The following is a 16,400-nucleotide window of genomic DNA, read 5'->3' on the forward strand; positions in this document are numbered from 1 at the left end:
GTTTGTCATTCTTATTTTATGGAATATTAAATCCAATTAGCTATGCCTACATTTGCCTCCTAGCCAGTCTCTATTCAAATCATTTTACCCGCAGTTGGCAGACTATTAAGGGTGCCCATAGTTCGGCATTTTCCATTTAATCTTACAGCAAGAACATTAACAACAACGAAAGCTAGGCATAATGCATGGGCACAAAATGCAAGCTTTTTAGAAGGTGTTAAGATATGCTATTTTTCTTCTTGCCTTCCAAGTATAGCCAATCTTATATTAGGTTATTCTCTTTCCAGAGACATCTTTATTATAAAATAAAAGAAATTAATATTCTTTTGCTTTACTAATCTCTCAGAAGTCTTCCAAATTCAGGCATTATTAATATCACTAATGCAATCATCAGCCAAGTGTTACCAAAGGTTTCAGAAAAAAACCCAGGTCCAATGCTACTCTTATTAATATGGTCCTTACCTGGAGGCCCAGACCATAGCTAATATTATAAATAGCTTTTCTTTAATCTAGACCTCATAGTCACTTCAGGTTTGCATTCTATTTAACATGCCATCCCAAGCTTCAATAGCAATCTGTCTAAAACAGGCTCCTGAAATATTTCTATTTGCCCTTCTACCCTTTTCGTTTTTTAAATCTCCATACAAGCCATCTTCTCCCTACTCAGTCCCATTTGCAAAGAAGTGCTGTTGATCTTACAGTACATCATTCCATAACACTCACTTGGCTACATTCTCATTCTGAAAATTATACAGTGTATGAAACATGCCTGCATGTCAATAAATCACAGTAGTTCAGTAGCACAGCAGCGTGTTCCAGAGACCTTTCCTTGCTGTCTACTTTCCTTCCCTCTCCTTCTAGATGTAAGTTCATTTTAAAACGCAGTATATTCCCAACTTCCCTGGGAAGAATAGTGAGATGCTCAAAAGCTTCTACAGTTTATCTCACCTCCATTTCAAGCGTAGGCCAGTTGCTCAAAATGTAGGAACTATGACATTATCCTCCAATTCCAAAGTGAAGGTTACTGCTGGGTATTTGAACTTGTTTGGAATATAAATAATTAGCTAAAACAAACCTTTAAAAAAATGTGAACCTTAATTTCAAATTGTTTGTGAATGGATGCCTATCCGAAGGAACAGTCAATGTGATGTGCATTTTATCACAAACAAAAGGTGATAAACGGTCTAACCATGTAGATTTGGAATGCCAAGAATATGAAAAGTCAGCATTTATGCATGTCTCAAAATGAAGCTGATCCGTATGTTGTCTCACAAAGATGAGTATTGTCCTTCCAGGAAGACTACAGTTGTGAATTTTATGTGTTCCATACAGAATTTAAATATATATTTTTTAAAAAAAAAACACTTCCAATGAAAAGAGAAGACGAACACATTAGAGTTCCAAAAGATTATCTGAATGGAACAATGGGTGCAACAGAAAGTTGTTCTTTCAACCACATCTGCCTTTAGGAGTTAATGGCTTTCCATCGATCACTGTCAATGCTATTGATGCTGCCCACATGGTACGGCATGGAAGCCACATCGTCCAGGTATGCCGTGGTGTCAATCTGAGTGCTGGAATAGAAGCCAGAATCTAGCCCTTCTTTTTTGGTAACCCCATAAGCATGGGGAAGGTGCACATCGACATCCTCAGGTTCGTCCACCTGGCATTTATAGGAGAAGAGGATCTTTGGTTCAGACCTAAAATAATGAGAAAGAAAAAAAGAGTAGCTCCTCTAGTTCTTTATTTGAATTAGGTTATGCTTTGATGTGCTATACCCCTAGCACTGGTAAAAGAAGCTCTCGTTTTATCGAACTTCAACAGGCATAAAAATACAGTGGTACCTCTACCTAAGAATGCCTCTACTTACGAACTTTTCTAAATAAGAACCGGGCGTTCAAGATTTTTCTGCCTCTTCTCAAGAACCATTTTCCACTTACAAACCCGAACCTCCGAAACTGTAACTGGAAAAGGCAGGGAGAAGCCTCCGTGGGGCCTCTCTAGGAATCTCCTGGAAGAAAGCAGGTCTGGAAAAGGCAGGGAGAAGCCTCTGTGGGGCCTCTCTAGGAATCTCCTGGAAGGAAACAGGGCCGGAAAAGGTGATGAGAAGCCTCCGTGGGGCCTCTCTAGGAAGCTTCTGGGAGAAACCAGGTTTGGAAAAGGCAGGGAGAAGCCTCCATGGGGCCTCTCTAGGAAGCTTCTGGGAGGAACCAGGTCTGGAAAAGGCAAGGAGAAGCCTCCGTGGGACCTCTCTAGGAATCTCCTGGGGAAAAAAGGTCTGGAAAAGGCAGGGAGAAGCCTCCGTGGGGCCTCTCTAGGAATCTCCTGGAAGGAAATAGGGCTGGAAAAGGTGATGAGAAGCCTCCGTGGGGCCTCTCTAGGAAGCTTCTGGGAGGAAACGGCCTCCACCCTCCCTGTGGTTTTCCCAATCGCACACATTATTTGGTTTTACATTGATTCCTATGGGAAAAAATGGCTTCTTACAAACCTTTCTACTTAAGAATCTGGTCACAGAACAAATTAAGTTCATAAGTAGAGGTAGCACTGTACTTACATCTAATTCATCGAGTAATAAAAGAGACTTAGGGCTTTGCTTGCCCTAAAAGTCACACTATGTATATTATAATTAAAATTAAAACCACCCAAAGTTAAATATGAGATGGGCAGCTATATAAATTAGAATTAATTCATTAATTAAAATACTCCCCTCAAGCAACAACAGAGTGAAAATGTTGTTTCGGAATGCTCCTTTTTGTACCCTTACTTAATTACCACAATGCTCAGCTTTAAAAAAAATTATATATGCCTGTAGCATTATTTCCCTGTGCTATCTGCTACAAGGAACAGCTGTGTGAAGCAGAAAAAAGGCTGAGCTTCTGCCCTTTTAATAGTGAGATTACCAGCTGATGAGGAATCCTCTTCCTTTTTACTAAGCAATCCTACAGATACATTTCCAGTAAATCAAACGCTAACTATAAAAAATATACAAGTATTGGACAAATCTGCTTGGACGTAAAACAGACAGAATAGTTGATCAGCAATATTTAAGAGCAATTTAAATGACTGGTATTTCAAGTACAGTATTTCTCAATTCTTCCATGTGGCCACTAGATGGCAGTCTAAATTCAATAGATATTCTTTTAGAAGACTGGCAAAAAGAATTCCTGGTACTGTATTTACTAACCCTGGGAATTAGAATTGCTTTATTCTGTTCACAAATTTAGCTAAACTGCACTTTATTAAAAAAAATTTGTAACGGCCTTATTGTCTCCATTTCACAGAGCAAAATAAAGTATATATGTTGCTGGCTGGGAAATTTTGGGACTTGAAATCCAAGACTGAGAAACATTGACATAAAGCAGTGGTTCTCAACCTTTCTAATGCCGCAACCCCTTAATACAGTTCCTCATGCTGTGGTGACCCCCAACCATAAGTCTAGTGCCAATTCTCCCAACAGAGCTTTAAACCGATTGGCAGGAAGGCCAGAGGCACACTTCCACTGTAAACGCCTGACTGGTCAGATTGTAAAAATATGTTCCTAGGTGCCAGAATAGAAACTTTAGTTCCTAACACCATGGGAAATATGTCTTTTCCCATAGTCTTAGGCGACCCCTGTGAAATGGTTGTTCGACCCCCAAAGGGGTCCCGACCCCCAGGCTGAGAACCACTGGCATAAAGGAAAACGTGAATTTACAGCACTTAGAAATTAGTTGCATTTGTCACTATTTCATCTTATATTTTCTTTTAAAATTATTACATATTAAATTATATAACATAATAACAAAGTTGGAAATGACTTTGGAGGCCTTCTAGTCCAGTGATGGCAAACCTATGGCACGAGTACCACAAGTGGCATGCGGAGCCATATCTGCTGGGACGCAAGTGGTTGCCCTAGCTCAGCTCCAACATGCATGTGTGTGCTGGCTAGCTGATTTTTGGCTCATACAGAGGCTCAGGGAGGGCATTTTTGGCTTTCAGAGAGCCTCCGGAGGGATGGGGGAGGGCGTTCTTACCCTCCCCTAGCGGAAACAGGAGCCTACTGGGCCCACCAGAAGTTGGGAAACAGGCCGTTTCCAGCCTCCAGAGGGCCTTCGGGACTGGTGGTGGGAGAAGCTGTTTCCGTCCTCCCCAGGCATTGAATTATGGGTGTGGGCACTCGTGCATACGCGACAGCACACACACACACACTCTTTTGGTACCCGAGGAAAAAGAGGTTCACCATCACTGTTCTAGTCCAACCCCCTATATTTTCAGACAAATGGTTGTCCAATCTTTTCTTTAAAATTTTCAGTGTAACTGAACTAAAATATTCTAACTTTTTAATTAAAGAATGATTCACTTCAGGTTACTCTGTTTTTAAATATATATATATATATATATTAACTGCCTTGGAAATGGCCCTGGGTTGGGCTGAGAGGTAAATAAGGAGCTGTGATGTTCCTTCAATACACCAGGGTGATTTGACACAAAGATATGTAACCCTTCCCTGGTGCAGAGCTGAAGAGATTGGATACTGTAGCCTAGAGGATAATTCTCTGCCTTACAAGGCAAAGGTTGCAGGTTCATGTCCCAGTGGGTATGTCTAGCTGATGAAGCCAAAATAAGGCTGAAATAGATCTATCCTAGTCTCCCTTAATTTTCAAATTCAGCAAAAAAACATGTGACACATACAGATAGAATTGTCGGCTATCAATAAAATTAACTGCCTTGGAAATGGCCCTGGGTTGGGCCGAGAGACAAATAAGGAGCTGTGATGTTCCTTCAATACACCAGGGTGATTCGACACAAAATATGTAACCCTTCCCTGGTGCCTAGCTAAAGGGATTGGATACTGTAGCCTACAGGATAATTTTCTGCCTTACAAGGCAAAGGTTGCAGGTTCAAGTCCCAGTGGGTATGGCTAGCTGATGAGGCCAAAATAAGGCTGAAATAGATCTATCCTAGTGTATCTATCCAAGCAAAGCCAATGGAGAAGTGGGGTGCATTTAATGACCGCATGATTCACTTAACCACTGAAGCAATTTGCTTAACAACACTATCAGAAAAGGTTGTAAAATCATACATGACTCACACAATAACTGTTTCCATAACGAAATGTAAATTCTGGTCCCAACTATGATGGAAAATGGAGGATGACTTGTACACTTTTTAAAATTGCTGTTCTCATTACTGTTATTGGGAGTTTCAATTCAGTTACTGTGTAATGAGGAGGTTATTTGTGTGCTCTAGTCTAAATTTCCATGGAGACACAACCAAAAAACCAAGATCAAGGGACTGTAATAAAACAAATGAAAAAGCTTACCCAAAGAAACTTTTCAGAAACGCCACATAGATGAGTGGAGCAAAAAAGCTGAAGTAGAGGAAGGTGGTGGCATCCACACAGCTGTGAACAGATAAAACACAAAAACATTTAGCATCTGCTTCTACACTGCTAACCAGAGGTGGGTCCCTACCGGTGCAGTCCAGTGCGCCACTCCGGTAGTAACCCGCCAATGATGCAATTTTGGCGCAATGGCTCTGGTGCTATCTTTGCCGGTCCGTGTGCGCCACCATCTCTTTTTTTCATATTTTCAGCCAATTTTTGTCTCTCTGAGCATGCGCGGAAGGACAATCGTCCCTCTGCGCATGTGCAGAAGCAAAATCACACAAGGGGACGCACACGTGAGAACTAGTGTAGGTAGCGCATGCACACGAAACATCACAATGCCCACCGGTAGGAGGAGGTGAGAGGAACCGCCCCTGCTGAGCATGGGCTCAGTCTTCAGGAAAGGCTTGTATTCCTTGACAACAGAGAAGCCAAGAAGGAAAGCTTAATAAAGATACAGTATGATTTCAGAGAGTTCCCAAGCTGGGCTTCTCCCTTCAAAGGGCTGCAGGCAGTCAAGGTCAGAGTGCCTACTATACTTTCAGAGTTTTCCCACAAAAAAGTCTTTTATCACACAGTGTTTGCACAGCCTAGGGGACAAAGGAGCCACAAACACAGTTCAATGACTGTACTAAACCTACCCTCAATAATGCCTAGGGCTATCAGGTCTCTCTCTCTCCTCCCTCCCCCCACTCCCTCTTCTTTTTCTTACATCCTAGCACAGCAATTGCCAAATCAAAATATCCTCAAAACAAATCACAATATTATTCTCTAGCTGTAAGGTTATCTATACCCAACTACTAGGGGGTAAATGAATGCTACTCTTATGCCACACAAGCACAATCTGGTTTCTCTTACAGCAAAGGGGGAGAAGTTGTGTCTAGGGCTTCAAAAAGTTGCACATTTGTCTAAGCTTTTTGTTAATTTACCCAATTTCTAGGCTGTCCAAAAATAACTTCAGGAGGGCTTTACAAAATTTCCAACTACAGTGTTCCCTCAATTTTCACGGGGGATGCGTTCTGAGACCACCAGCGAAAGTTGAATTTCCGCGAAGTAGAGATGCAGAAGTAAATACACTATTTTTGGCTATGAACAGTATCACAAGCCTTCCCTTAACACTTTAAACCCCTAAATTACCCTTTCCCATTCCCTTAGCAACCATTTACTCACCATTATTACTGGTACTCACCTTTGAATAAGACACTTAGTGATTCTGATATTTATAAACATAATTATTTATTAACAATAAAAAAAATTGTTATTTATTTGCAAAAAATATTAGTTTGGCGATGACGTATGACATCATCGGGCAGGAAAAACCATGGTATTGAAAAAAACCCGTGAAGTATTTTTAAATTAATATTTTTTGAAAAACCATGGTATAGGTTATTCGCGAAGTTCGAACCCACGAAAATCGAGGGAACACTGTATACACATACACACACACACACACACAAACACACAGACAGAGAGACAGACACAAACACAATTTATATATTATAAATAATATATAATTTATAAGATTATGTTGTTGTTGTTATTATTATTATTATTAAAATTATTATTATTATTATTATTAAAATTATATATTATTAGATAAGAAAAACCCAAAACATACATACAAACTGGGCAAAAACACTCTCAATAGCAGTGAACGTGAGAGAGATCTTGGAGTCTTAGTGGACAACATACTAAACATGAGCCAACAATGTGCAGCGGCGGCTAAAAAACCCAACACAATTTTGAGCTGCATAAACAGAGGAATATACTTCAAGACAAGGGAGGTGCCAATACCGTTCTATAATGCCCTAGTTAGAACACACCTAGAGTACTGCATTCAGTTTTGGTCACCACACTACAAAAGAGACACTGATACTCTAGAAAAAGTGCAGAAGAGAGCAACCAGAATGATAAAGGGACTAGAGACAAAAACATACTAGGAAAGGTTGCAGGAACTGGGCACGGATAGTCTAGCAAAGAGGACGTCCAGGGGAGACATGATAGCAGTCTCCAAATACTTGAGAGGCTGCCACAGGGAGGAGGGGGTGACATTATTTTCCAAAGCGCCAGAGAGCCAGACAAGGAGCAACAGTTGGAAGCTGTCCAAGGAGAGATTCAACCTGGAAATAAGGAGGAACTTTCTGACAGTGAGAGCGATCAACCAGTGGAATGGTTGCCTGCAGAGGTGGTGAACGCTCCAACACTAGAGACTTTTAAGAAAAGACTGGACTGCTACTGGACTAGTGTTTATATAGTGTTTTATAAAAATTATATAATACACACACACACATGATTACCTGAAATGAACAAATTAAAAGAAAACACCAATCTTCTCTATGGTGCACAACCTGTTGCTACTCCAATGTAAGGCTGAGGAAAAAGCCATATTTTAGGGCTTTTTCGGAAATAGGTGGGTTTTAGCAGAATAAAGCTCTGGAGAGATTCTGTCCCAAGGTGCAGGCTCTGTAACTAGGGGGAGCTGCTCCCTGGGTAATAGTAGATGCCATTCCTTAAAAACTATTTATTTTTCTACAGTTCACGCTGTTCATTGCATTTAACAGAGTTTGTGGTAAGATGGGCGACTACATAAATGCTTTAAATAATCAAACACAGTCATGGCAAGGAAGTCTGGGGTTCCTTTTGCTTTTTCGTTTACTGGTTTACTTTTCATGAGGAGCTTTGTTTGTGAAGTCATGCACACAACCTTACTTGTGTAGGAGTCTAAAGCAAAGTCTGAATCCTGCCTTTACTTATGGATTAAGTTTTAAGTCGTTAAATCCATCTGCAGTACAGGATATTGACAGCAAGGTGTTTACAGTAGGGATAAACTGAATGTGGTAATCTGGATTTTCCATAAGACTGAGCCAAGCAGACAGTGGTTCTTAATGGTGCCTCTCTGCACTTTGCACATGTTCTGCTAACTCGTTTCTGTGACTTTAACAGAAGTAAGCAGTTGCTAACTTCACTACTACTTGGAGTAAGTTTTATTAAGTGGTACATAATTTTCAGACTGAGAATGTAGTTAAGTGGTGTAATTTACAAAGGAGTCTGCTAAATAGGCTTCCTATAAGAACTGAACCAATGCTCTTGGGGTACTTGATAATGCAGTTCTCAAATCCAAGAGGAAGAATCATTCGTTTATGGGAAAAATGTATAAATATCTCTTTTACAGTGGAAAAAAAGGGGGTCTTCTGTGAGAGTTTCACTTTTTCCTCTTCTTTTTCCTCCGCGACCTAACCTACTTGCGCGACGTAACCTGGTCTCCCCTTTGTCACTTTCACTGGCCAAATGTTTGGGAAGTTGGCCTAAGGCAAAGACACACAAAGTTGAAATCAAATTGACTGCCTGTGCCTACCGTGTTTCCCCGAAAATAAGACACTGTCTTATATTAATTTTTGCTCCAAAAGTTGTGCTATGTCTTATTTTCGGGGGGTGCCTTATATTTCTCAAATAAGACAAATTCACAGGCAGAAAAGCTGACACCCCCAAAGAAAGTGTACCGTACAGTACACTGATTACGGTACGGTACCTGTCAGTATGGCACCCACTAACACAAATGACGGCACTTATATGGTACAACAGTATACTCCCGCTATTGCAGCTTCCAGCCACCAGAGGAACTACAGTCTACGCACTGTAGTGGAGACTGTAATGGCGGTGAGACAGCTGCTGTACTGGATGGTACAAAGCGATGGAAGGGGCCAGCAGGGGACCCCATATAATTACGTTATCGCTATGAACAGCTTTGAATGGTACCGTATGTTTTTCCACCGTACCGTATGTAAACTTGACTACGCCTTATTTTGGGGGGGTGCCTTATATTAGCAAATTCTGCAAACACCTCTGACATGCCTTACTTTCGGGGTCCGTCTTATTTTCGCGGAAACAGGGTAGCTCCAATGTCACTCAGTTTCAACTAGGGAAGGAGGAGCTGATGGCCTAAGAAACCTGCCAGAAGATTCTCACATGTTCCCAGGACGAAGATGAGAAATTAAAGCATTTGCCATGGCAACCACAAAAAAGTAGTATGCCACCAGATGAATTACTCCAGGCTCCAAAGAGCGCTCCCCCTGCATGTGACATAAAAGGGATCTTTGACTCACTGATAGGTTCAGCCTACTTAAACAAAGCAGTGCTCAAAGCAACAGGGACCAAGTGTCTTGACATCCTCCCACTGACCTTTACAAAGATAACAGAAGGACAGAAGCAAAAGACTTGGGGTTTAGGAATCAGCCTTTCAGTGATCACTCTCTATTATGGAACAGAATTCACTCCCCATCAAAAGGAGAAAAGGGCCCAGGGCAGAAATTATGGCTTCCATATTCAGTGTCAGAAAACAGAACCCATCATCAAAAAAGCATCATCAAAAAAGCACAACAAAGAATGTTCTTTCTGCGCCAGCTCAGGAAGCTCAAACTGCCCAAGGAGGTGCTGATTCAGTTCTACAGAGGAATCATTGAGTCTGTCATCTGCACCTCTATAACTGTCTGGTTTGGTGCTGCAACCCAACAGGACCGACACAGACTTCAGAGGATAATCAGAATTGCAGAAAAAACAATTGCTGCCAATCTGCCTTCCATTGAGGACCTGTATACTGCACGAGTCAAAAAGAGGGCGGGTAAAATATTTACTGACCCCTCACATCCTGGACACAAATTGTTTCAACTCCTACCCTCAAAACGTCGCTACAGAGCACTGCACACCAAGACAACTAGACACAAGAACAGTTTTTCCCCAACGCCATCACTCTACTAAACAAATAATTCCCTCAACACTGTCAGACTTTCTACTAAATCTGCACTTCTATTCTACTAGTTTTTCTCATCATTCCTATCACCCATTTCCTCCCATGTTGACTGTATGACTGTAACTTGTTGCTTATATCCTAAGATTTTTATTAATATTGCTTCTTCATTGCTTATTTGACCCCTATGACAATCATTAAGTGTTGTACCACATGATTCTTGACAAATGTATATTTTATTTTATGTACGTTGAGAGCATATGCACCAAGACAAATTCCTTGTGTGTCCAATCACACTTGGCCAATAAAAATTCTATTCTATTCTATTCTATTCCATTCCATGGGGCCATTCCTGAGGGGCTCGACGGGGATGGGAAAAGAGCTGTCCCTCAGTAACTTCAGACAATTTTCAATAAAAATTGATGATTGCCAAAAAGACATTAAGAATTATTAACCTAATCTTGCGAAGCTTCTTCTCCGGTAATATTGTACTGCAAACGAGGGTACACAAAACCTTTGCCAGACCAGTTCTCGAATACAGCTTGTCTGCCTGGAACCCGCACTGTATAATGGACATTAATACAATTGAGCGAGTCGAGAGGTATTTCACGAGAGGAATATTCTACTCCTCTGCGCACAATTGAATACCTTAGGCCACCAGGCTTGAAATTTTGGGCTTGGACAACCTACAACTACGCCACCTATGGTCTGACTAAGCGTAGTATACAAAAGTATCTGCTACAACACCCTACCTGTCAATGACTAGTTCCATAGTTCCCTCTAAGCTGAGCAGTGAGCAATCGCTCGCTTAAAAATCATCATCAACTCAGAGTTTTCCAAACCTGCCCAGAAGCCGAGAGGGAAAGAGTGAGAGGGAAGGAGAGAGAGAGGAAGAGAGGAAGAGAGAGAAACAGATAGAAAAAAGAGAGGAAGGAAAAGAGAAAGAAAAAGAATGGGAGTAAGGAAGAGAGAAAGAAAATCAAAATCTAGTTTGAAACTAGCTCAACTATTTAAGTGGCATTTTGATATTGATAGAGTTGCCCTATTATGAGCTCATTGTTATAGACACACAGTACAGTATTTTATTTTGAAATTCTCTGAGACAAAACAGGGTGGGTTTTTTATTTGTTTGTTTGTTTGTTTGTTTATTTGTTTATTTATTTATTTATTTATTTTTTCTGTGCCGCCCAGTCCCGAAGGGACTGCCGCTCAGACACTATACTTTTCCGCCCCCCCCCAAAAAAAATTAGAGGGAACACTGACTAGTTCAGCTTCAATCGCAGCAATACACAAGCACACAATAGATACAAACTCAAGGTAAACCACTTCAAACTCGATGGTAGAAAATACAACTTCAGCAACAAAGTGGTCAATGCCTGGAATGCTCTACCTGACTCCGCTGTTACTTCATCAAACTCCATAACTGTAACCTTAAACCTGTGGACTTCACCCCATCCCTGCCCTACTGTTCCCATTTATTCAAACCCATTTCCTGTGCTCATATCACGTTTATACTTTTACCTGTTATCCAGCTGTGGGCTACCGTTCCCAGCCCTACCAGAACGGGCTGGGAGCGTGCCCCTGCTTCCCCCACCCCACGTGCAAGAGAGCATGTGCGCACACGTGCGTGCACGTATGGGATTCAGCTTCCGTGAATGCGCAGAAGCTAAAAGAACCCGGAAATGGGCATATAGGTAAGTGCCCGCTCACCGCTGCCTGCTGCCATTTCCCCCCCATCACCCGCTTGCCGCTGTTCACCTCGGTTCGCCCCGCTCGCCTCTCGCTCTCAGGGCAAATGGCAGCAGCACGGCCGGTGATGGGGAGCTGAGAGGTGGATGGATGGGTGGGTGGATGGACGGATGATTTTATGACTCTATCAGACTTCAGAATACCTACCATAAGCCTTCAATGATACCGGCACAGAGCAGAGCACTGCCGATACCTTGCACTAAATTGAGCACAGCAAGAATTCCTGCATAGACATAGAAACTCTTCCTTGCTGGAAAAACACAAGAGACAGAAACAACCATTTACTGTGTGATTTTTTTTTAAAGGAACATGGTAAACCCACCATTAAAAAGCACTTGAGCACAAAATGCCAATTTCATAGCATTTTCCATTTATGATTGGACCATCTAATTATGTGCAATTTTAACATAATTTGAATTTGCTCATTCTCCTACTGCTATACTGCTCCTATTATGATCTCAAAAGACCATCCTGAACGGCACTCATCCATTTCATTTCTTCCGCTGCACTTGAAGGTTAACATAGAAACATAGAAGTCTGACGGCAGAAAAAGACCTCATGGTCCATCTACCCTTATACTATTTTCTGTATTTTATCTTAGGATGGATATATGTTTATCCCAGGCATGTTTAAATTCAGTTACTGTGGATTTATCTACCACTTCTGCTGGAAGTTTGTTCCAAGGATCTACTACTCTTTCAGTAAAATAATATTTTCTCATGTTGCTTTTGATCTTTCCCCCAACTAACTTCAGATTGTGTCCCCTTGTTCTTGTGTTCACTTTCCTATTAAAAACACTTCCCTTCTGGACCTTATTTAACCCTTTAACATATTTAAATGTTTCGATCATGTCCCCCCTTTTCCTTCTGTCCTCCAGACTATACAGATTGAGTTCATTAAGTCTTTCCTGATACGTTTTATGCTTAAGACCTTCCACCATTCTTGTAGCCCGTCTTTGGACCCGTTCAATTTTGTCAATATCTTTTTGTAGGTGAGGTCTCCAGAACTGAACACAGTATTCCAAATGTGGTCTCACCAGCATTCTATATAGTGGGATCATAATCTCCCTCTTCCTGCTTGTTATACCTCTAGCTATGCAGCCAAGCATCCTACTTGCTTTCCCTACCGCCTGACTGCACTGTTCACCCATTTTGAGACTGTCAGAAATCACTACCCCTAAATCCTTTTCTTTTGAAGTATTTGCCAACACAGAACTGCCAATAACTTCATTATAAAGTTAACAAAGACCACAATTATATATTTCGCGCTACGTATAACCACAGTTTAAAACTGTAAAATTGAAGGCCGGAAAAGGGGTGTCTTTTGAAAACACCCGCGGCACGGCTGCTTCTCTCACCAAGAATATATTTCACTTGACATGAAATAAAAGAAATTCAGTGCTACTATAGCTACACCTACAAACTTCCCTAGACCTTTAAAGAAGAAAATGCCTGGGTTTAACCTGCAAATCAGCAGCAGCTGCTGCTGTCTGTTTTTGGGAACTATGGAAATCCTAAAACTGCTGAACTGGACAAAATAAGACTACCAGTAGCTTAAAGAGCTTAAAGAGAAAAAAGTTGACTTACATGGCAGAGAAATACGATCCTTCAAGGGAGTTTTGGGAAGCATCATCACAAAGGAATAAACCTATCATGAAGAGAAACAGCAGTAGAAGCTCTTAATGCCACAAAGAGAGTACCCAAGATCCTGCCTTAATTTCTTTGGCAATATATTGTATTTATAAGATAACAATACCGTGTTTCCACGAAAATAAGACCCTGTCTTATATTTTTTGAACCCTGAAATAAGCGATTGGCCTTATTTTTGGGGAGGTCTTATTAGTTTGGGGTGCATGGAGCAAATGGGGCTTCTCTTGCTGTCTTGCCTGATTTCCAGCTCTGTCTCCCTAACCCTAACCAGAGGAAATGGTGGGGATTGGCTGCGCATGCATTTAAATATTTTCGGGGGAGGGTTTATTTTCAGGGGAGAGCTTATTTTCAGGGAAACACGGTACAGTGATACCCCGTCTTACAAATGCCTCGTCATACAAACTTTTCGAGATACAAAGCCGGGGTTTAAGATTTTTTTCCCTCTCCTTACAAACTATTTTCACCTTACAAACCCACTGCCGCCGCTGGGATGCCCCTTCTCCGGACTTCCGTTGCCAGCGAAGCGCCCATTTTTGCGCTGCTGGGATTCCTCTGACGCTCCCCTCCATGGGAAACCCACCTCTGGACTTCCGTGTTTTTGTGATGCTGCAGGGGAATCTCAGCAGTGCAAAAATGGACGCTTCGCTGGCAACGGAAGTCCGGCGAGGGGAGCCTCAGCGAAATCACAGCATCACAAAAACACGGAAGTCCAGAGGTGGGGTTTCGAGGACTTTGGTGTTTTTGCAATGCTGGGATTCCCCTGCAGCATCGCAAAAACACAGAAGTCCGGAGGTGGGGTTTCCCATGGAGGGGAGCTTCAGGGAAATCCCAGCAGCACAAAAATGAGCACTTCGGCTGGCAAATGAATTTTCGGCTTGCACGCATTAATCGCTTTTCCATTGATTCCTATGGGAAACATTGTTTCATCTTACAAACTTTTCACCTTACGAACCTCCTCCTTATAAGGAATTTGAATTACCGATCATACTGATCCAGGAAAATGCCAAAGTTCTGGTGCTCAAAATGCCTACTTTATTACTTACCAGAAAGAAGAAACTAGAGCTGGCAAGCCAGAAATGCCTTCCTCCGTGGCTATAAATATTAAAATCTTCTGCTGAGAGTTGAGCATCAGGATAACGGATTTCCAGAGTTCCCTGAAAATTGATAAGGGGCAACGAGAAGAAGGACATTCCGTAAATGTTTACAAAAAATGTTCTTATTTTCATTTTTGACGAAGAGGCATCATTGAAAAGCTAGCGCTTTGCATCACACCATCTCTCGCCCTATTTTGGAATATGGAAGTTTGGGAATATTTGCTGTATGTGGAACAATGTTATCCTTTGCATTTAATTCCCAGGATAGAGACAGAGACAAATGAGATTCCATTAAATTGTTAGATTACTTTAAATTACTTCCATGTTGCTTGGTGAAAATTTAAAAAATCCATAATAGTTATTGTACAAGAAAATGGCATCTATAACAATCTAAGTAACATTAGATATTTAACATAACCCTAACCTTGACCAGGGTTTGACAAGAAGTCATGGGTTTCCTGCTTTTACAACTTTTGTATTTGTTTCTTCTAGACCAAACAGAAGTCTCATAGTTTAGCTGCAAAAGAATCTTTATGGCAGAAAAAATGATGTCCTACAAAACAGTCTATTTAGTCATTTGTACCTTTGTTTCCAGATTTATATCCTACCACAATTGTACTACACTCTCTGTAATTCACATGAATAAACAAAGCACAATAATCGTATAAATATATTAAAATGTAATATATGGAATTTGAACCCCAAAGTCCCCCAGAAAAAGTCTATTTTAACGTTTTCCGGAAGCTGATATCCAGACTATAATGGGAGATGATTCCAGAAAGTCAGCCACATCATGGAAAACCACTTAGATTGTTTGCCCAACCCCTGCCTCCAGCACTTGAAAATAAGGAACAACTAGCTACTTCTCCTGGCATGATCAAAAGTGTTAGACTAACTCAGGGGACAGATGCAATCCTGTAGAAAATGTAGCCTCCAAAACTGTGCAAGTTAAAACCAGCAGAAAGAACTGGAGAAGGGTAGGATAACACTGTACAAATTAATGGATATCTGGCACCATGCATGATGGCCAAAATATCAAAGGCTTATTGTATGTTTACATAATTGCTACCTCTGGCCTGAGAACTGCTGGTTTCCACCGCAATCTTCTCAACATCTTATGGTTTTCATGTTAGATGCTTTATTCTTACCAGCATTAGACAAGGCAATATAGTAATGGAAGCTTAGTTAGTGCTTCATGCAAAGCCAGTGTGATTTGTATACCATGATGTATGCGAGTACTGTAGTTTAGTCCATAAACTAATCATGGCTTAGTACAAGGGTGTCAAACTCACTATGTCACCACATCATCACATGATGTATCATGACTTCCCCCCCCCCTTCGCTAAACCATATGTGGGTGTGGCCAGTGCGTGACACATCCAGCCTGCGAGCAGTGGATTTGACAGCCTGGCTTAATGCATTTTCTCAACTTGAGATTCTTGAACTCAAAATAACATTCAGGAAGATTATTCCCTTCCCAACTTATCACAAAATATATCTTAAGTGGATTCCAGCTTTATTTCACATTAAACCAACTCCCAGAATTCTGCACCAAAGAATTGCCTTTCCTTGAGAGCATCAACCAGACAGGCAGGTGTTAATGATGCTTACCTGTGTCACCGAGTAGGCCAACGACAGAACCGTGGTGATACCCAGGACACGCTTGACACTGGATTTGCTCTCCAGGTGGCCTAATGGAATGAAGATCATACTCTTCAGTCAATCCCTGCCTCTAACATCAATCTACTCAGTGCTTTTTTAGCTTTTAAATGCAAGAATCCAGCATTCATTTTAACTAT

The 16,400-nt window shown here is 41.3% G+C and overlaps 1 protein-coding gene across 2 annotated transcripts in view; it reads right to left on the reverse strand.

Annotated features, from left to right (window-relative positions):
- The window catches only part of TPRA1 (transmembrane protein adipocyte associated 1), a 50,186-nt gene continuing 33,786 nt past the window's right edge, over nt 1–16,400 (reverse strand). For both annotated transcript variants that reach the window (XM_070738374.1, XM_070738375.1), the window contains exons 6-11: nt 16,213–16,292; nt 14,551–14,661; nt 13,445–13,505; nt 12,006–12,108; nt 5,303–5,383; nt 1–1,700 (exon numbers count right to left, since the gene is read on the reverse strand). In XM_070738374.1, the coding sequence (XP_070594475.1) occupies nt 1,466–1,700; nt 5,303–5,383; nt 12,006–12,108; nt 13,445–13,505; nt 14,551–14,661; nt 16,213–16,292 (671 nt within the window). In that variant the 3' untranslated portion in view covers nt 1–1,465. The remainder of the gene's footprint in view (nt 1,701–5,302; nt 5,384–12,005; nt 12,109–13,444; nt 13,506–14,550; nt 14,662–16,212; nt 16,293–16,400) is intronic.

Source organism: Erythrolamprus reginae, chromosome 2 (assembly GCF_031021105.1).
Source record: "Erythrolamprus reginae isolate rEryReg1 chromosome 2, rEryReg1.hap1, whole genome shotgun sequence".
In the NCBI taxonomy this organism is placed as follows: Eukaryota; Metazoa; Chordata; class Lepidosauria; order Squamata; family Dipsadidae; genus Erythrolamprus; species Erythrolamprus reginae.